The sequence below is a fragment of the Mustela nigripes genome, chromosome 18 (assembly GCF_022355385.1).
Source record: "Mustela nigripes isolate SB6536 chromosome 18, MUSNIG.SB6536, whole genome shotgun sequence".
In the NCBI taxonomy this organism is placed as follows: domain Eukaryota; kingdom Metazoa; phylum Chordata; class Mammalia; order Carnivora; family Mustelidae; genus Mustela; species Mustela nigripes.
The window spans coordinates 11,771,474-11,792,634 of record NC_081574.1 but is presented as its reverse complement, the minus strand read 5'-3'; the positions used below and the strand labels follow the sequence as shown (position 1 = coordinate 11,792,634).

The window sequence follows — 21,161 nt, the reverse complement described above, 5'->3', positions numbered from 1 at the left end:
GCAGGCGGACCCTAGAGAGAAAGTTCTCTTGGAAAGACTTGGATGCACCAGGACAAATTCCATGAATCTTCTGCATTTTGAGCGGCAGGAAGGCATTGCCAAAACCAGGCGTGGTTCCTGTGGCAGAAAACTAAAACCTTCCTGGGTCGAGATGTCAGAAGAGAGAATCAGAGGTTGGACATTCAGAGGAGGACATTCCCAGATGCAAGGAATTATGAGTCCGCACATAGTCTGAATGTCAACTTTGCCTAAATGCTTGAATGATCACCAGATTCTACAGGCAGAGGGGGGCAGGCTGAGGGGACCCAGGCTAAAACTAGGATCACAGTTTGATGTCTGAGTCCAGACAAGTTAACCGGTTCTTTGACGCTAGACAGGAAATTCACATGTTCTGTTGGCATGAAGACTGCCCAGTCATGGTGGAAGTCAACACACAGAAACTGGGATGCAGGGTGAGCGTGGGGCAAGAAAGCCCTACTTCAGGGCTCCTGGGTGGCTCAGACACTTAACAGTGTCTGCCTTTGGCCCAGGTCATGATGCCAGGGTCCTGAGATCGAGTCCCACATCGGGTTCTCTGCTCAGCAGGGAGTCTGCTTCTCCCTCTGCCTCTCCCCCTGCTTGTGCTCTCTCTATCTCTCTGTCTCAAATACATAAATAAAATCCTTAATAATATTGCTTTAAAAAAAGAAAGAAAGAAAGAAAAAGAAAGTCCTACATCTGCTGTGGCTTTTCTCAGCATCACAGTGTGAAGCAGAACTTGGACTGTGGAGCGAAACTGCCAGAGTTTTAATTCCTGCCTTGGAACGTATTAGCTGTTTGAACTTTAGGGACCTCCCGAACTTCTCTGTGCCTGTCCCCTCATCTCTGAAATGATGGTAATAGGACTACTTGGTTGCAGCGTTTGTGAGGATTAAATGAGTTAATATATGCAAAGCACTTTCCAAAGGCATGTATCATGTTAGCTATTATGACAAGGATAATTTCTCTGACGATGATAATCATACATCCCTCCTTCCAACGCTTGTATGCAATCCAGGGGTGAAAGGGGAGTGGCTGGCGGGAGGAACCTTGCATTTATTAAGAACACTCTGAACCGGCTCTGATTGTGCTAAATGGCACAGGAACAGAATAGAAGCTCAAAATATAGTTACATGGAAAAAAATTATACCTATTTTTCTTGTATACCTTAATGTGGGCTTTTTATGTTTGTGCCTCCTGCTTAAGAAACATACCTGCATGTTGAAATACAAACTCACATGGCCAATATACAGGGTATATTGGATTATATCTTGCTTTTTAAAAAAATTATATAGATAGCTTAATTATAATTTTGACTGCCTTTTTTTTTTTTTTTTCCCAAAACAGGGGACAGAGAGGGAGAGGGAGATAGAATCTTAAGTAAGCTCCATGCTTAGCGCAAAGGCTGATTCTTCCCAATCTCACAATCGTGTGATTAAGAGTACGAGGCCTAACCAACTGAGCCACCCGGGTGTCCCACCTGCCTCTCTTTTTTAATCCAAAAATTTATGCAAGTTATTTTTAATGCTGTCTATAAAATACATGAAAAAATTTCATTTCCATTTCTTCTTATAGGGCTAAACTTTTTCTATGATTTTTTTTTAAAAGTTATTTAAGTAATCTCTTCACCCAATGTGGGGTTCTAATTCATGCTCCCAAGATCAAGAATCCCATGCCTTTCTGATTGAGGCAGCCACAGGCCCCTTTTCATATGACTTTTAAAGTTTTTCTCCTTGATTACTCATGCATTCAGACCCCACTGTCACATACTATGGAGGTCTAATCTGCTAAACAAAGGGATGAAATGATGAATAAACTTAATTTCTATCTTTAAATGTCTCATCAAGCAATAAGGATACAAACAGACAAACAACTTTTTAATTAAGAAGAATTCATAGTAGCATTAGATGTAGAAAGAAAGGTACAGTCATCACATTTAATATAGCATAATCAATTCAAGAATCAGAAAGACAGATCCATTAGGGCTTCATAAAAAAAAAAAAAGTGTGTTTAAGGGGCGCCCGGGTGGCTCAGTGGGTTAAAGCCTCTGCCTTTGGCTCAGGTCATGATCTCAGGGTCCTGGGATCGAGCCCCACATCGGGCTCTCTGCTAAATGGGGAGCCTGCTTCCTCCTCTCTCTCTGCCTGCCTCTCTGCCTACTTGTGATCTCTGCTTGTCAAATAAATAAATTCTTAAAAAAAAAAAAAGTGTGTTTAAGTAGCATCTGAAAGCATCGGAAGGTACTTTGTAAGCAGTGGAGAAAGGGATTCTAGGAACAATGAAAATTACGGTAACCTCCCAACCTGTGTCCACAGGAAAGATTCCCAGACCCTCAGTAGATGCCTCAAAGGGCCGACAGTTCCAAATCCTATACGAACTATGTTTTCCTACATATACATATCTGTGATAAAATTTAATTTATAAATTAGATACAGAGCCACAAAAATAACTAATAACAAAATGGAAGAGCTGTAACAATAATCTTACTTTTTCCTGTACTTCTTCTTCTTCTTGTGATGCTGTGAAATGTTAAAATAGCCACACGATGAAATGAAGCAAGGTGAATGAGGTAGGCGTTGTGAGCTAATGTTAAGCTGCTACTGACCTTCAGGTGCTACCTTAGAAGAAGGAGTATCTGGGACCCCCGGGTGGCGCATCGGTTAAGGGGTCTGACTCTTGATTTTGGCACAGGTAGTGATCTTAGGGTCATGAGATCAAAGCCTGTGTGGGGCTCCCTGCTCATCACGGACTGTGCTTGAAATTCTCTCTCCCTCTTCCTCTGCCTCCCCTCCCACTGTTGTTATATAAATAAATGAATAAATAAATAAATGCTATTTCCTGTCTTGCTAATTTAGCAAGACAGGAAACAACATGTGTTGGAGAGGATGTGGAGAAAGGGGAACCCTCTTACACTGTTGGTGGGAATGCAAGTTGGTGCAGCCTCTTTGGAGAACAGTGTGGAGATTCCTCAAGAAATTAAAAATAGAGCTTCCCTATGACCCTGAAATTGCACTTCTGGGTATTTACCCCAAAGATACAGATGTAGTGAAAACAAGGGCCATCTGTACCCCAATGTTCATAGCAGCAATGGCCACAGTCGCCAAACTGTGGAAAGAACCAAGATGCCCTTCAACGGATGAATGGATAAGGAAGATGTGGTCCATATACACTACGGAGTATGATGCCTCCATCAGAAAGGACGAATCCCCAACTTTTGTAGCAACATGGACGGGACTGGAAGAGATGATGCTGAGTGAAATCAGTCAAGCAGAGAGAGTCAATTATCATATGGTTTCACTTATTTGTGGAGCATAACAAATAGCATGGAGGACATGGGGAGATGGAGAGGAGAAGGGAGTTGAGGGAAATTGGAAGGGGAGGTGAACCATGAGAGACTATGGACTCTGAAAAACAATCTGAGGGGTTTGAAGAGGCGGGGAGGTGGGAGGTTGGGGTACCAGGTGGTGGGTATTATAGAGGGCATGGATTGCATGGAGCACTGGGTGTGGTGAAAAAATAATGATACTGCTATGCTGAAAATAAATAAATGAAAAAGTAAATAAATAAATACTTTAAAAAAAACAAAAAAGGAGGAGGAGCATCTGCTTCTGGTCCTCAGCTGACTGCATGCGACTGACGTGTGGAAGGCAAAACCGTGGGTAAGGGGGGACTCTATAGGTATAAGTCACAGTAGCGTCAAACAACAAGCAAGCTCAGGGAATCATAACTAATTCCAAATTTTTAAGCCTAGTGGGAAGGAGAGAGTAAAACCACGAGGTCAGGTGGCAGGCAGGACTGCGACTGTATTTTGATCTGATGTATATGTAATGAGAGCCTGATATAAAGCCCTAGAGTAAAAACTGAGAGAAGGGAACTGTTGAGGCACGCCGCGTTAGGATTCAGCAAATGACTTGCTTTGTCGGGGGTGGGGGAGGAGATGGTGTGGACGTGTATTTGAGACTGTGGAAAAGATCAGGTTCAAAGGAACTGAAGAATCACTCGGACTCCTGGCCCCGTTGGTAATGACTTCATTAATAGACATTAAGTTTCTGCGGTAAAATTCAGCTGAGGACGGAAAAGATGTGTCTACTCCTGTACATGGAGACTTCAGAATTCTTGTGGGATGCCCACATGACGCTGCCTGTTGGGAGGCTGGAGACTGGAAGCTGAAGTTTGGAATTCAAAATAGAGTTGTGGACTGGCACATGTGTTTGCCTTATACTGAAACCCTGCAAATTCTCTTATGGAGAGTGAGATGCAGACAGGCCTTGGGACAAAGCCTGAGAAGTTCCAGCTCTTTAAGAAGTGGGCAAAGAGGGGGAAATGAGAAGTAATTCTAGTTACTTCCTCTGTAGAACTAGTCAGAGTTCTGCAGAGGAACATGACACTGGTGTTACTGGCCCTAGAAGCTTTTGACTTAGCCATTCTGTTATGCCATAGTCAAGGTACCAACAGAACAGGGCGCCTGGGTGGCTCAGTGAGTGGGTTAAGCCTCTGCCTTCAGCTCAGGTCATGATCTCAGGGTCCTGGGATCGAGCCCCACATCAGGCTCTCTGGTCAGCAGGGAGCCTGCTTCCCTCTCTCTCTCTCTCTGCCTGCTTCTCTGCCTACATGTGATCTCTGCCAAATAAATAAATAAAACCTTTCCAAAAAATACATAAATAAATAAAGGTACAAGCAGAACAATAAATATAGTGAGATCAACTTAAAATATAGGTTGTGATATGTACCTACATATCAAAGTTTATTTTAAGGAATTTGCTCATGCTATTACGGGAGCTGGCAAGTCCAAAAATTCACAAGGGAAGCCAGCAGCCTAGAGACCTGAGAAAGAGTTGCAGCCGATGCCCAAGGAAGCCTCCTAGCAGAATCCCTTCTCCTCTGGAGAGGTCTATTTTGTTTGTTCATTTCGTTTTGTTTTGAAAATAAGGCCTTCAACTGATTCGATGAGTCCTACCCACCTTACAGAAGGTAATGTTTCCCCCAAAGTCTGTTGATGTAAATTTTAATCTCATCTAAGAAAACATTTTCACAGAAACATCTAGAATACTGCTTGGCCACTGTCTGAGTACTGTGGCTTAGCAAGTTGACACATAAAACTAACCATCACAGACACTGAGGAATATTCAGTAACGAAGAGGGAATGGTGTGGGGAAAGAGAGAAGTTAGGAGAGAGAGGGAAAGAGAGAGACATTTCCTTAAGCTAAGAGAAGAAAGAATTTTGTGGGGAGGGGGGTAAAAAAAAATCGCTCCAAAGGATTTCAAGCAGGATTTGAACTGAAAATATGCCCCTGGGTAAAATAACAGGAAATCATTTTGACAAAATAACTGTCCTTTGGCTAAAGACAAGGAGCAAAGAGTCAAAAGGTTAATGGGGGGGGGTGGGGGAGGAAATAGGAGACATTGTGTGCTAATTACTTCCACTGGAAATTTGGCTTGTGACGAGAGGAAATTGCAGAGTGATGGCCAAACAGAGCATCAGGGTTAAGGGGATTCGCTTTTTCTATGGGACTTGGAAAGAAATAAAATAAACTGTTATGATTAACACCTTGGCCGATGATAGCAAAAACGACTCTAGCTCAACACATTAACCCTCCAGGTGTAACTGCAATTTACCAGGGATTCATGAAATCAGGAGAGTCTCACCCTAAAGAGTGACTGTCTAATAGTGAAATTTCAGGAAACTCTAGGAGAAGAGGAAGCATTTTTCAAGGCCTTTTGATCTCATCAGTCAAACAAAACCCTATAAGTAGCTTTGTCTTTGGTAAGGTGGATGGCAGATGGGGTGAAACATGGCTGAAGAGCACAACGGACATTTTAACCGTTTCCTCCCACATTATTTTCCATTACTGGTTCATACTAAAATCTCTAAAAAAGGATATATGAATATGCATAAGCAAATTGTTTTTCTATGAAAAATAACATTCTCATTCACTTCACATCTCCTCATAACTAATGTTTCTGGAAGGTCTACACAAGGTATAGGGAAAAATAGGAATGGGATATTTCAATATCTGGGCAAATCATCACTAGTGAGATCTAGACTTTCCTTTTTTTTTTTCTTTTTTATTTTATTTTATTTATTTATTTGGCAGAGAGAGAGAGAGATCACAAGTAGGCAGAGAGGCAGGCAGAGAGAGAGAGGGGGAAGCAGGCTCCCCGCTGAGCAGAGAGCCCGATGTGGGACTCGATCCCAGGACCCTGAGATCATGACCTGGGCTGAAGGCAGAGGCTTTAACCCACTGAGCTACCGAGCGTTCCTCCTTTTCTTTTCTTTTTTTTTTTTTTTTTTTCTTTGAGATTTATTTATTTTAGAGGATGAAGGCAGAGGGCCAGGGAGAAAGAGAATCCCAAGCAGAATCCCCACTGAGTGCAGACCCCAAGGGGGCTCCGTCTCAAGACCCTGAGATTGAGCAGAGACAAAATCGTAAGTGGGATGCTCAACCAACTGAACCACCGTAGTGCCCCTAGACTTTGCTTTAAACATTTAGGTTAGGACAGTTTTTTTCCCTCAAAACCTATCTAAATCTAAAATTAAGAAGGGGTGCCTGGGTGGGTCGGTCAGTTAAAGCATCTGTCTTCAGCTTAGGTCATAAATCCCGGGATCCTGGGATCGAGTCCCGAGTCAGGCTCCCTGCTTAGTGAAGAGTCAGCCTCTCCCCTGGCCTGTGCTTTCTCTCTCATTCTCTTTCTGTCAAATAAATTTAAAAAATATATATTTTAAAAAATTAAATTAAATTAAGAAAAAACATAGCTTCATAGATACATGATACACAGACAAGTCTAATATCTATTATGGCCAATCATTCTCATTTGTCATACAGTAAGTCACCTGTCCCGTGCATGGCTTTGTTTTTTTCCAAAAACGTACCAGTGATTGGAGAAGAAACTATAACATGAGGTCCAAATTTTCATGCCATAAATGTATGAAAAGCATGGGAAGTCTGCCTGAGTAGGATCTCATAAAGAATATAACAAATGTTTGGCCATTGCCACCAAATAAACTTCCAAGGGCTGGCAAAAGCGCATCTCATTGGAATCAAGGAAGCAACCGCACTTGTTCCGCTTCAGTTAGGCAACCAGGTGTTTTGCTGCATTTAAAGAACCTCCATTCGGCATAATGGGTTGAGGTCACTTCATCTAATGTATCTCATTATACTGAGGTAATATAATCATTTCAGTGGCTTGTTTTCCATTCAAGAGTGAGAAGTTTCAATGTACTAAGGAAACGATTTGTTCTCAGTATCCGATAAAATAACTAGTTCACAGGCCTTCATTTTAAAAATACCTAGATTTGGACACAAGTTAAAAATAAGATTTAATATTGAAAGCTTTATTATCAAAATCTGTCCTTCATCTGATTAAGAGATTTGGGAGAAATGTGGGTTTTAGCGTTTTAGATCAACCAGTGTCATCTTCCTGGACTGGAATAATGAGTAGCAGTTTATTTTGGGTATGGGTTCTTCATGTCAATGATCGGCTGCCAAATCAGCTTTTATTAAGGAGAAGAGCATTAGTATTTGTACAAAAAGATTTCATTCCGTCTTTATAAGAACCTCAAAAGTTAGGTACAACTATATTTGAGCCATATGAGATTACTGCTTCATAGGTCAGAAGTTTTATAATATTGGCAATTTCACATGGCTCTAACTAAAAGTACAGTTGACCTATGAACAATGCCTATAACTTTTGACTTCTCAAAAACAACTAATGGGGCTTCATTAAGCTTTTGCCTTCAGCTCAGGTTATGATCCCAGAGTCCTGGGATCGAGCCCCACCTGGGGCTCACTGCTCAGCAGGAAGCCTGCTTCTCCCTCTCCCACTCCCCCTGCTTGTGTTTCCTCTCTCGCTGTGTCTCTGTCTGCCAAATAATAAATAAAAATCTAAAAAACAGCAACAAGTTAACTACTAAAAGCCTATAGTCGACCAGAAGTCTTGCCAATGACAATTGACACATATTTTATGTTACATGTATTATATACTATATTCTTACAAAAAAGTAAGCTAGAGAAAAGCATTAAGAAAATCATAAGAGAAAATACATTTACAGTCCTGTACTGCACATGTTGAACAAAAATCCATGTGTAAGTGGACCTGTATGGTTCAAATTCATGTTTTTCAAAAGTCACCTGTATTTTTGCCGTAACAGTAAAGAAAGTGTTTACTCAAGGTCAAACAGTGTATCATACAATTATAAGTTAAACCAGTTTCTTTACCATTCACTTCCTTAGCAAAATATGATTCTAAAAATCACACTTCCAGAAAATTTGGAATTACAAATATCTTCAAGTCCACTGCTAGATCTCACTGCTACTCTATGCTCAGCTGTAGCCCAGTCAGGTATGTCAAAAGAACACCGGAGCCAACTGAAAAAGTTCCCAAAGCCAAAAGCCGGAACAGGTTGAGCCACAAAATAAATAAAATAGCATTGGATTATAACCTGTGGCATAAAGTATATACCCATTCGCCCGCATTGATATAAATAACTGATTGGACAAATAAATAGATGTTAAAAAACAGACAAATCTTCCTGTGCAGAATTCCAAATAATTTATGCGGATACTCTGACCTCAAGGAGGTAGACAGTCACTCCCAACTCCTTAAGTGAGAACTGTGCAGAGTAACTTTCTTTCAAAAAGAACAGCACAGAAAGGGTGAAGACAGTAACTTTGGAGTCTAGAAGCCTAAACACTACCTCATGCCCGATGATCAAGGTTAACATCAATGGTGATAAGTCGCACTGATAGTAGACGCCATTGATAGGAGGTGATGAGAATGGCATTTTATCTTGGTGATCCTACTCACGAAATCTCATCACCCCAGTCTAATCATGAGAAGAAATCAGACAAATCCCAACTGAAGGACATTTTACAAAATACCGACTAGTATTCTTCAAAACTGTAAAGGTCATCAAAAACAAGGGAAGTCTGAGAAACTGGCAGAGCCAAGAAGAGCCTCAGAAGGCATAACAACGAGATGTAATGTGAGGGCCTGGATGGGATCCTGAACCAGACATCGGGACACCAGAGGAAAACTAGTGATATCTGAATAAGGATGGAGTACAGATCATGATGTAGCAATGTGGGGCACGGATTGTGGTAAATGTACCACAGTAGCAGAAGAAGTTGATGACAGGAGAAACTGGGTGTGGGGTATAGGAGAATCTCATATTTTTAGTATTAATAGGAAACAGTTATTTAAAGTATTCAAGCAAAATGGGAGAAAGGTCACTGTGAATAAAATATGTTTTAAGCACCTCATGTACATTAGTTTATATTTGTTATAAAACTTAGATTTTTTTAAAAGATTTTATTTATTTATCTGAGAGAGAGAGAAAACAAGTAGGCAGAGAGGCAGGCAGAGAGAGCGGGGGGAAGCAGGCTCCCCACTGAGCAGGGAGCCCGATGTGGGGGGCGATCCCAGGACCCTGAGATCATGACCTGAGCCAAAGGCAGAGGCTCAACCCACTGAGCCACGCAGGCGCCCCATGAACCTTAGATTTTATAGCTCATGTGATTAAGTTAAAATCACTGGTAAAAGTCTCTGATATGTCTAGGCATTTCAAAAGAACATAAAGACGAACTAAACCATTAACAATATATAAGAGCTTTATTCTACCATAAAATAAAGTACTGAGAATAAATAAAAATAAGTTCATGTGAATTCTTCAGTGAGTCATTCGTAGTTCCATGCATACTCTCTTGATGTATTCACAGGCTTTTCAGAGGAACTCAAGATACTAGTGGGAGCCAAAAGAAATTTGCTTAACAGCAGCATTCGAAAGTGTTACTTTAGCCCAATTAAGGCAATTCAAAGTTTACCAATTATTAAAAGAATTGGAATGTTTTCTAATTCAACTCAAAGAAGTAATATCAAACATTGAAATAATGCCACATTGTTTGTGCTACAAGCATTTACAAAGACCACAGTTTCTTGGTGTTTACGTAATGATATTCAAGGTTTATTTGCTCATTGTGACGATTCCAATGTGCTCACAGAAATCAAAAGGTCTCTAGCCCCGTGGTTATGTTTTTCAGGGTTTCTATTTCATACACTATGTATCTGAAATATTTCTCAGACCGGTTAATGAATTCAGACTCAGTAAAGAAATTGAATACTTTTAACAACTGAATAAGACATACCTGAGAACATGTGCTATCTTTAAAACCTCCAAAATAATTATAACAGCCTCTAAGATTTCAGGAAAACTTACATAAAACTTCATCCTACATAAACCCTTTGAATATACAAATGCTTAAAACACAGCAAATGATGTTGCTAAAGCATGTCATGTATTATATTGCTAATATTCTTCTGGCTAAAAAGTAAAAAAAAAAATCTAGAACGTACTTATCTTAAATGCAACACATTCCCTTTTATATAACATCTTTAGAATGTAGTCATTTCATATCATCTATCACCTCAGTCACAATTTTCTTAAGATTTCTAACCTCTCAAACTTACTTCTCTTATTACAGACCCCATGATTTATGAGTACCGAGAGCTATAGAGACAGCTGTGAGATTAGCATTGTAACCTATAGCAGATCACCTCCGAAACAGTTTCTTCTGAAATGTACTGTCACATTGAAATGGAATTACAACACATTTTGGGGCAATTCTGACCTGTACTTTTAAATTCACTTGCTCAATTGTAAAGGAGAGAAAAAATATAGAAATGGGGGGAAAAAAACAGGCTACCTTGATTTGTTTTTACTTCCTGTAAAAATAATGGACTTTTTATCAAAGTTTTACCATAAGATACACTTCCACTTAGCTAACACCTTACATATTTTCTGTAAAGGACCTACATAATTACACACGTCATTAACAAATGAAACAAGGTGATCGATCATAACATTCTGTTGGAAACATATTAGAATCAATCCTTTGTTAATGATTTTGTGCCATATAAGTGTTTTAATCTTTAACAAAAGGAAAATTCCAAGTATCACAGTATATTTCGATTTGACATTTTGTTAAGTACCTGAGGAGGAAAATGTGAGAAAGTGTGGCTTAAAAGAAAAAGAATTAAAGACTGATGTTTTGGGAATAGAGTCGTAATAGATTTATGGCAACTTCTTACAACAGCTTTTTCTTTTACCTAAATGCTACCCACAGCAGAATCCAAACAAAGGTGTGCAAATCACACGTTGCCGCTGGCCTTTCCAGTGGAAGCCCAATACAGAATAGCTCCTACACCTCTAGAAGAGAGAGATGCTGGAGTCCAGATGAAGAGTATATCGCTCACCTCAATAGCTCTTCCCTAAAACACTATCCATCTTTTAAATTATCATCTATCTCTTTGTTACTCAAAGTGTGGACTACAGACCAACAATCTCAGCATGAATTGGGAATATGCTAAAAATAGAAATCTGGGGGCACCTGGGTGGCTACGTGGGTTAAGCCTCTGCCTTCGGCTCAGGGTCCTGGGGTCAAGCCCCGGATTGGGCTCTCTGCTCAACAGGGAGCCTGCTTCCCCACCGCACCCCAGCCCCCGCCTCTCTGCCCGCCTCTATGCCTACTTGTGATCTCTGTCTGTTAAATAAAATCTTTAAAAAAAAAAAAGAAATTTGGGGTACATGGGTCACTCAGTTGGTTAAGCAACTACCTTTGGCTCAGGTCCTGATCCCAGGGTCCTGGGATGGAGTCCTGCTTCTGGCTCCCCCACCCCCTCCTCTCTAATGAATAAATAAATAAAATCTTTAAAAAAAAAATAGAAATCTGAGATACCATTTCAGATAGGATCCTCGCTGCTTCATATTCACGTTGAAGTCAGCAAAGGACTGACTGTACTAACCTGGGTTATTATTCTTATTTATATATTAGAAGTACCTGGGGGTTTTTAAAAAGTGCTGATATCTATAACTCACTCCCCATCAATTAAACCAGAATCTTTGTGTTTACAAGCAGACATCAATATTTTTATTTTCTGTTTAGGATTCTCTCTCTCCTCCTCTGTCTGCCTTGTCCCTCACCCTCTTCCTGTTTCTGTCTCACAAATAAATCTCTAATAAATAAATAAATAAATAAATAAATAAATAAATAAATAAAACCTAGCTATGAGTTTAAGTTGTCTGAGCGTTGGGGCCAGGTAGATTTAATTTATTTATGCTCATAATATCGGAAATATTTTCTTCCTTTAAGACAGGCTCAAAAAGCATTAACAAAAAAAAAAAAAAAAATCACACTATCCTCCAAATTTATTTGACTCAAATCGAACTCCAGAATTCGTTTTCTTTTTTTATTTCCAGCGAACTCCCCTCTTCCCGTCCCAGATTCCTTCTGGTTTGTATACTTACACATGCATAGACACGGACATGGCATACGCTTCTGTTCTTTGTACATTACTTGAAAGAATGTGAAGAAAAAGCCCTTAACCAGCCAGAAATCCTTCCGTCTCTAACCCCAGTGATTTTGCTTTTCCCGGGGGCCAGCTCAGGACGTCCACGGAAACATTATGTGTGTGGAGCTTGCAAACGTTTATTTGTCTTATCTTTATCCAAATGGCATAAACTCTCTTTGTACGTAATGTGTATACAGAGAAGAACATTAACTAAAAATAGCAAATACACTGGGTGCATGATACTGAAACAGTGACCAGAAAACAAATTATCTATCATAGCGACTAAAAGCATTTGCCAAAAGACGGGACCAAATTTAGAGTGAAAATGGTTTGAGAGGATGGGCAGGAAAGTGAGTGAACAGAACACCCAAAGAGTGTGATGATTCAAGACCTAGAGAGGCCAACCTGAACCCCAGCTGTGAGTCGGCATGGTTGATGATTCCCCATGAGAACTTCAAAAACCTGTACAACCTCTAGAAGGCTATTCTCCATGCCTCCAGTCACAAATCAGAAGAGGCATTTTAAAAAAAAAAATGTTTTTAAAGATTTTATTTATTATTTATTTGACGAGAGAGAGATCACAAGTAGGCAGAGAGGCAGGCAGAGAGAGAGAGAGGACGAAGCAGGCTCCCTGCTGAGCAGAGAGCCCGATGTGGGGCTCAATCCCAGGACCCTGGGATCATGACCTGAGATGAAGGCAGAGGCTTTAACCCACTGAGCCACGCAGGCGCCCCAGAAGAGGCATTTTAACACCTTTCCTCCAATTTCTTTTTATCTATGTATCTATTTATTTTTTTGTGCTATTGTAATTTTCCTTGGGTAAATAAGGTGTGAAAAGTAAGACTATTTTAAGTATGAATTATTTCTACTTTTTGTTCTTCATCCCTAAAAAGTCAAGTTTTAGGTCAAGTGAATGTTTAAGAGTCTGAAGTAGAGATTTGGGCATTCAAACTCAAAACAAGAAACATTGGGTATTTTTATTTAACTGATAATGGCATGTCTAAATCACATCCAACAAATCTTGTAATGACATATCAATCACATATAGTGATGTCCCCAATCCCACAAAACAAACAAAAAGGTTATTTTGAGCATAATAAAATTCAATCCAAGTAACAGTTGAATGGGGTTCTAGTTTCTCTAAATATACTTGCTCAGATTTGTAGTACTTTTTTCATAGGTAATAAAAACTTTAAGATAGTAATCTATTTTATTACTTTTTGGTTTTCCTAAAATAGGTAGGAGAACTGCCTGCCTCTATCTTAGCTGCTGAGCTCAAGCAAGCTGCATTTTCTAGGCCTCTCACCACTAGGATTCTGGGTAGTTGCAGCCAATGAGAAGCACTAACCTACTCAAGGAAGGCGCCGTCCTCCTCAGGACTGCTATGGGTGTGTCTCAAGCGATGACTACGTCCCGTCCCAGTGATGGCCTCAGTTGCAGGGTGTGGGGGACACCCACTTTCTCCCTTTGCCTCTCCAGCCCGAGATTTCATGGTATCTTTCTGTCATGATTAAACTCTGCCTTGCTTTAAACAAAACCTGCTTGGGCTTTCAGGACTTCTGATCCTTTTTTCCTAATGCCTTACAGAACTCACATAGCATGCACCGTGTTTTCCCAGCCGTATCATTGGACACAACAATACAGTGAGACTGAATGAGAACACTGGGTTTGACACCTGCCTTTTCTTTTAGATAGGCTTTTTGGATACTGGGCATATTACCTAATTATTTTCTCGCAATGGGTCTTCCGAATATTCTACCTCTGTTTTGTTTTTCCCTCCTTGAACTCTTCACAGCATTTATTAGAGGTGACATTACAAATCTGAGGCTCTATGTACCTTAAAATTCAGGGGATGTTAGGGACCATCTGCTAGCAATAGTAACAGGAGGTGATCCTGAGCACATTATGTACAGCAGGTCCTATCCTAAATATACGTGTTTGCATGTATTATCTCTTTACCCCTCACAAGGAAATAAAAGGCTGATACTAAATTATTCCCATTTAACAGATGAAGAAGTGGAGACGTAGATGGTTCGAGTTACTTCACATTGCAAAACCAGCTCAGAACCTGGCCCAGTGCCCAAGCAGCCTACCTGATGCCTTCTTACCACCCTTTCCTCTTTCAATCTTAGGAAGCTCAGATTTCTCTGAAGTTTTTACAATTCTCTTCCAGGAATACATCAAGGTCTTCGGAGTATAGTTGCTATTAAATGGTAATACAATGTTTGAAATATTTTCTGAGCACTGTATCATGGTTGTACTTGATACTGACCAGATTGGTTTTATTTATTTTCCAATATTGACTGAACTGTCAAATCTTTTTTTTTTCCCCCCTAAAGATTTTATTTATTTATTTATTTATTTGACAAAGAGAGAGAGAGAGAGATCACAAGTAGGCAGAGAGGCAGGCAGAGAGAGAGGGGGAAGCAGGCTCCCTGCTGAGCAGAGAGCCCGATGCGGGGCTCGATCCCAGGATCCTGAGATCATGACTTGAGCCGAAGGTAGAGGCTTAACCCACTGAGCCACCCAGGTGCCCCTGAACTGTCAATTCTATAAACAAATGTCCTCTCTCTCATTATAGTCTGTGGTAGTGGTTTTTTGCAGTGAAGATGTTAAGATTAGAATATGCATTCTATATGGGAAAAAATGGTGACTAAATATAATAAAACAGGAAAACAGTGGAGTAAGTGTTAAGAGGGAAATAGCCAAATTGGACAAGCCCATTAACAGGATTCAAATCTAATATGTACCATATGCTTCACTATCCAGTGTAGGCACTACATAGTTTTCTGTTAGTTCATCTGATTTGGGATGTCTTATTTTTTCTAAAATCAACTAGTTGGGTTCCTATGCCCAGATTCAATGTCTCCATGCCTCTCACCCAGGTACGATAGTGCAGACATACTGAAATTTGCTTTAAACACACTCAGCACGAGTACATCATTTACTACTGCCGGCATTTCTACTCCTGGGGAAGTTTCACATAAATGACAACACATCACCTCTTGAGTGACACAGGGGAGAATACAAGAGGTTAGCTCACCAGCTCCTGACTGTCTTGAACCCAAAGTTTCTCCGTTGTTACCTACTCTCCTCAAGAGTGAATCTATTCAGAAAAACCAAAACTGACAGGATTGAGGATTAGAAACTGCTTCCTCTTTCTCGTCATTCAGGTCTGTGCCAGCTGAGTGTCCTTTGGCCATCACTGTAATCCATCTCACTTAAGGGGAAGCATTTGATTTCTTCACCACCAGGCCTCTCTTCTGCTTTAGGAAATAATCCCCTTTCAATCTCCTACCCATTCAAATAAAAATACCATCTCATATTAATAACATCTTTCCCAAAGAAGCTCAAATCATTTTTCAGATATTTCGCTAATCCGCACAGCATTCCTATGAGGTAGGTAATGTCCACGCAACAACTTTTCTCCACCAAGTCAGAATGATTATGCAAGGGTATTAGGTACCCAGAGGTATTATTGAGCTGACTTTCATTTCCTCCAAAAATATATTTCCTAGAGATTGAAGCAGTGCATTTATTTGAAAAATATATGTGTGGACTTAAGGATAAAAATTTGACTTGGAATAATGACTGTGTTGTCCATGGTATTTTGACACTGATAGAGATACATTGCTTCTAGCAAGATGCAATATAACTCATTTGGATACCGTGAGTATGAATTTCCAAGTTGGCAGGTGTTTATCAGGTTGAAAACATTAAAGGCACAACTTACGAATTCTATAAAAGAAAGTTTTTGGTACAATTGGTACATTCAGAAAAATCATCTTTTTAAAATATATTGTGATTAGTATCAGGGGAAATACATTTAAGGAAGTTTAGGATATTTATGTTAAAGATAAGATTGCCTAATAATTCGATCTTTAAGAATAATGCATATATTTACTAAGACTGAAATAAAAGAAGTGAATTAAAATTACATTACAAAAATTTTTGAATTGGCTGAAGAAAAATATTCTAATGAGCAGAATGCTTTAGTCATATTCAAAACACACTGGTAGGTTCTATCTGAAAGTTAAACTAGAGACAGCCTCCACCCACTCCTATAGTATAAAGATACTGCATGACACATTGAGGGCTGCCTATGGATCAGTGTGGTTCTTAGCCCATTAACTCATTTCTTCCCCAAAATGATTATCATCCTCCTCTCCAGATGAGAAAACCCCCAAGACACGGCTTCCACCCCTCATCCAAGGTGATAGGCTGGGATTTGAACCCATGCTCTCTAGCTATCAGATTCTCATTTTTTGACCCTACTCCTCGGAATATACTGATCTTTTATAACTAAGGGGAGTCAGGATACCTGTAAAGAGATATTTTGTTTTAATTAAGAAATGTGAAAAGATTGATATGAAGTGGGAACAACTGCTAACGTTGATTACGGGATACCCTTCCTTGTAGGGGAAAGAAAGCCTGACAAACCCAGTGTGCATCAGGTAGACCATTTGAAGCTGGTGATGCTTTCTCCTGAGGTCCGGTAAGGACCACAATACATTCTCACACAGTTTGTACTGGTGTACAGTCCTCAGCCTCCTCTTGCCCAAGGGATAGATCCCCTATTCTTTCAGAAAGGGTGGTTAAGTTTGGATGAACAAATAGATAGAACTAAAAACCACCTGATGAACAAAAATCCCAATTGTCTCCTGAGCTACAATTTAGAAAACAAAAATTAAAAATTTCCAGGAATGACAATTTAAAATATAAGGAGTGATACCTTAAATGCCTCTCTTAAGATAATAGATCAGTTCAGTTAAAGGTTAAGAAAAGCATAATTTCCTAAATTTAAAAAAAAGATGTCTTGGGTCACTCATGATTAAAATATAATTTAAATATTAAGTATGTAATATTTATATTTACTTATATATTATGTTACATTTAAGTATTTAAAACATATTTAAAATATAATACATAAATATTTATATAATATTAAATAAAATATAATTTAAATTAATATAATAGAAGGAAGGGTGCCTAGTTTGACTTAGTTAAGCATGTGGCTCTTGATTTCAGCTCAGGTCTTGATCATGGTCATGAGATCAAGTCACCATCAGGCTCCATGTTCAGCGTGGAGTCTGCTTGATATACTGTGTCTCCCTCTCTCTCTGCCCCTTCTCCTGCCTCATTTGCTCTCTCTCTAAATAAATAAAACCTTAAAAAATAATAAAATATAAGAATAGAAGCAGCTAATATTTACTGAGTGCCAACTATAAGCCAGTTACTATGTTAGGACTTCATATGTATGAGGGATTTCATTTTAAAACATTTCTATAAGGTCAGCATAGTTATTATGTCCCTATTTCCGAAAAGGTAGGTGAGGCTAAGATCAGAACAAATAAATAAATAAATATATCAAGCACAGAGAATCAGTTAGTGATGGAGTCAGGATTCAAAGGCAGTTTGCCTGATTCCTAACTCATAAATCCCATATTATTATGTAAGTGTTCATAAGTTTTTGAAGTTAATATTTAGGCTGAAGACACTTAAAAATACCATTTCAAAAAATAGACACTTATTTCCCAGTCATAGTCAATAGTTCTTTCACCCTGGAAAAGTTTCTCCTCCCTTCTACTCTTGATATAAAAAGTCTTCAGAACCCAGGGCACATGGGTGGCTCAGTGGGTTAAAGCCTCTGCCTTCGGCTCAGGTCATGATCCCAGGGTCCTGGGACTGAGCCCCGCATCGGGATCTCTGCTCAGCAGGGAGCCTGCTTCCTCCTCTCTCTCCCTGCCTCTCTACCTACTTGTGATCTCTGCCTGTCAGATAAATAAATAAAATCTTAAAAAAAAAAAAATAAAGTCGGGGCACCTGGGTGGCTCAGAGGGTTAAAGCCTCTGCCTTCGGCTCAGGTCATGATCTCAGCATCCTGGGATCGAGCCCAGCATCGGGCTCTCTGCTCTGTGGGGAGCCTGCTTCTCCCTCTCCCTCTGCCTGCCTCTCTGCCTGCTTGGGATCTCTGTCTGTCAAATAAATAAATAAAAATATTAAAAAAAAAAAAAAGTCTTCAGAACTCAACTCAGGGATCACTCTTCATTGAAAATTATAGCCCAATCTCACTCATGAATATAAATTTAAGCATTTAAAACAAAATAGTAATAAAACATTAAAACAATTCAGAAAATACTTTATACCCAAGTTTATTTTCTCTCAAAAAGGTAGAAATATAGAAATATACTAAATATTGACATACAGAAAATATATGTTTTCTCTCATATAAATAGGTTAAAGATGGGAGAAATATATCTTTATGTCACTAGATGCAGAAAGCTATTCAATAAGTTTTAATATCTATTCATAACTAAATCTGTTTTTTTTTATTTTTTTGAAAGGTTTTAATTTATTTATTTGACACAGAGAGAGACAGAGAGCACAAGCAGGAGAAGCAAAGGAAGAAGAAGAAGCAGACTCCCCACTGAGCAGGAGCCCGACACAGGGCTCGATCCCAGGATGCTGAGATCATGACCTGAGCCGAAGGCAGACACTGAACGGACTGAGCCATGCAGAGGTCCCTAAATCTGCTAAAAACAATAACAACAACAACTATAAGTGGAAGAGTAGGGGAAGGGGCAGGGGGTGCCATGTCTGGCTGTGAAAATGGCAAGAAACCACTGCAGCAGCCCAAGAAGCAAGCCAAGGGGATGGATGATGAAGATAAATCATTCAAGCAGAAACACAAAGAGGAGCAAAAGGAACTTGAGAAGCTAAATATGGCGGCCAAAGGGAAGGGTCCCCTGGTCACTGGTAGAATTAAGAACTCTGGCAAAAAGCAAGCTGTTCCTTGTGCCTTAGCCAATGGCAATCCTTAATTCCATTCCTGTGTGAACTTCTGGATTTCCCGTCATCTGTTGTCCCCTATTGTTAGAATGAAGTGTTGCCTTAGATCCTGTTATACATTTAAGAATAAACTTTGTAAAAAAAAATCATAAAAAAATAGAAGAGTACCTACTTTATCCAATACAAAATATCTGCAAGCCCCCTATAACAACATGATGTGTAACTAAATATCTGAAAGTGTTCTCATTAGAGTTAGGACAAAGACAGCATTGCTGGCACTGAACACCATACTCAGAGCAGTATGTAAAAGAAACAAGAACTAGAAACTGCGTGTCTAAAACTGTTTCAGTTTCCACTTAACTTCCAGGAAGTCTGGAGAAATTCCAAGTTCTCTTTGGAAGTCCAAGTATTTTTGTATAGACCCAGACTAGAATTGGGAATCACTAGATTGAAAGCTGCACCTTCTCCTGGTGACCCAGGAGTTCCTGAGACTGCTCTGTTTGCCCCACTAACATCTCCTCTTCAGGGCAGGGTAGAGTCCCCAGGGGTCAGATCTTCCAAAGCCGGTGGATCCTAGCAAAGGCCTGTTGGCCTTGGCAAGGTTTACTTCATGTTGAGAAATCACCAGTGATTCTTCTATTTTTTTTTTTTTTTGTACATGTAGATTTAAAAAAAATACAACAATAATAACAAATATCTCTCTACTTTGAGACAGATTAAATGTATCTTTTTAAACATAAGAAATCTTTACACCTGATAATCGTGCAATATAAGATGTACAGATGACCAAGTATGAGATTCTTTTCATACTAAAAAAAAAAAAAAAAATCCTTGATATTCTGAGCCAATCTAGTGGACTTTCCTTTGACAAGAGATGTGAAAAGTCACCTTTTGGTAGAGAGAAGCATAAAAAAATTCGAATTACTTAATGCTGTTTTTCTCAGAATAAAAAAAAATTAAAATTTGGGGAATGGGGCATTACAGAATGAAAATGTAAGGAATCAATGTGCGGCTACCAGTAGTAACACAGTAATGTGTTTTATTCACTAACTAGAGACAATAGGGGAAAAATAACATGTGCATTAAAATTCAAGTTCCTATCTCTCTGTGGGTGTATATGGAGTGTGATTATCAGGGCTGGCTGACACTTTCTGTGGAAGGAAAGTGTTGAATGTACCTGTGCAAGAAACCAGAAAGAGGAGATCTGGTGGGGCATGTATGAGATTTTAGGGGTAAGGGACACTCAGACTAGAATCCACTCATTCAATACCCATTACTGGTGCCTACCCTTGGCAAGAGACTCCGCTAGGCTTTGGGGACGCAACAACAGAGCTCTGAGCCTATAAAGAGTATAGCAGTGGAAATATTCTCAAGGTGTAATTATGACACAAAGACTAACTATAAGGTGTCTAGAGCTTACAATGGGAAGGACATCTCAACTGCAAAGAGATGGCCAGAAACAGTTACCAAGAGGCATGATGGGTGCCCAAGCTGAGTTTTAAAAAGAGAAACACACTTGGAAGATCTGGGGTTGTCTTGGAAGAGGCTAATAAACATAAAGGAGTAATACCCATACCTAGATTGGAAAGGGTTCAATCAAGAATCACACAGCGTCTCTGGTTTCCAGAACACCACCCTCTTCCTCCTTTGACTTTATGGCCAAAGTTCTTGCTATTTACCTAGCTTGTACTAAGTGCACCAAAATGAGGATTTTCATGAACTATTCTCTGTTATGAGTGTGTGTGTATACACATAATTTTCACATAGTTTTCTACATATATTTCGACATAGACTTTTCCACACACACCCCCATAACCTTGAGCAAGGATTGCTAGCAAGATTAACATTGTGTCTGAATTTAGATACAGTTAAGACCTAGTCACCAACACTCTGGGTAACAAAGTGGGTCAGAGAAAGTATATGCCAACATGAGCAGAGTTCCTAAGCCACTGGGGATCAGAAAGCACTCAACCATGCCATCTTCCTAGAACTTTGCACACTAACTCCCC

At 39.6% G+C, this 21,161-nt stretch overlaps 1 protein-coding gene across 1 annotated transcript; it reads left to right on the top strand.

Annotated features, from left to right (window-relative positions):
- The first annotated feature begins 18,956 nt into the window (after window positions 1–18,956).
- Window positions 18,957–19,184, top strand: LOC132006590 (translation machinery-associated protein 7-like). Its single transcript, XM_059384480.1, has one exon. The coding sequence runs from the start codon at window positions 18,957–18,959 to the stop codon at window positions 19,182–19,184; it is 228 nt and encodes a 75-aa protein (XP_059240463.1).
- The last annotated feature ends 1,977 nt before the right edge of the window (window positions 19,185–21,161 follow it).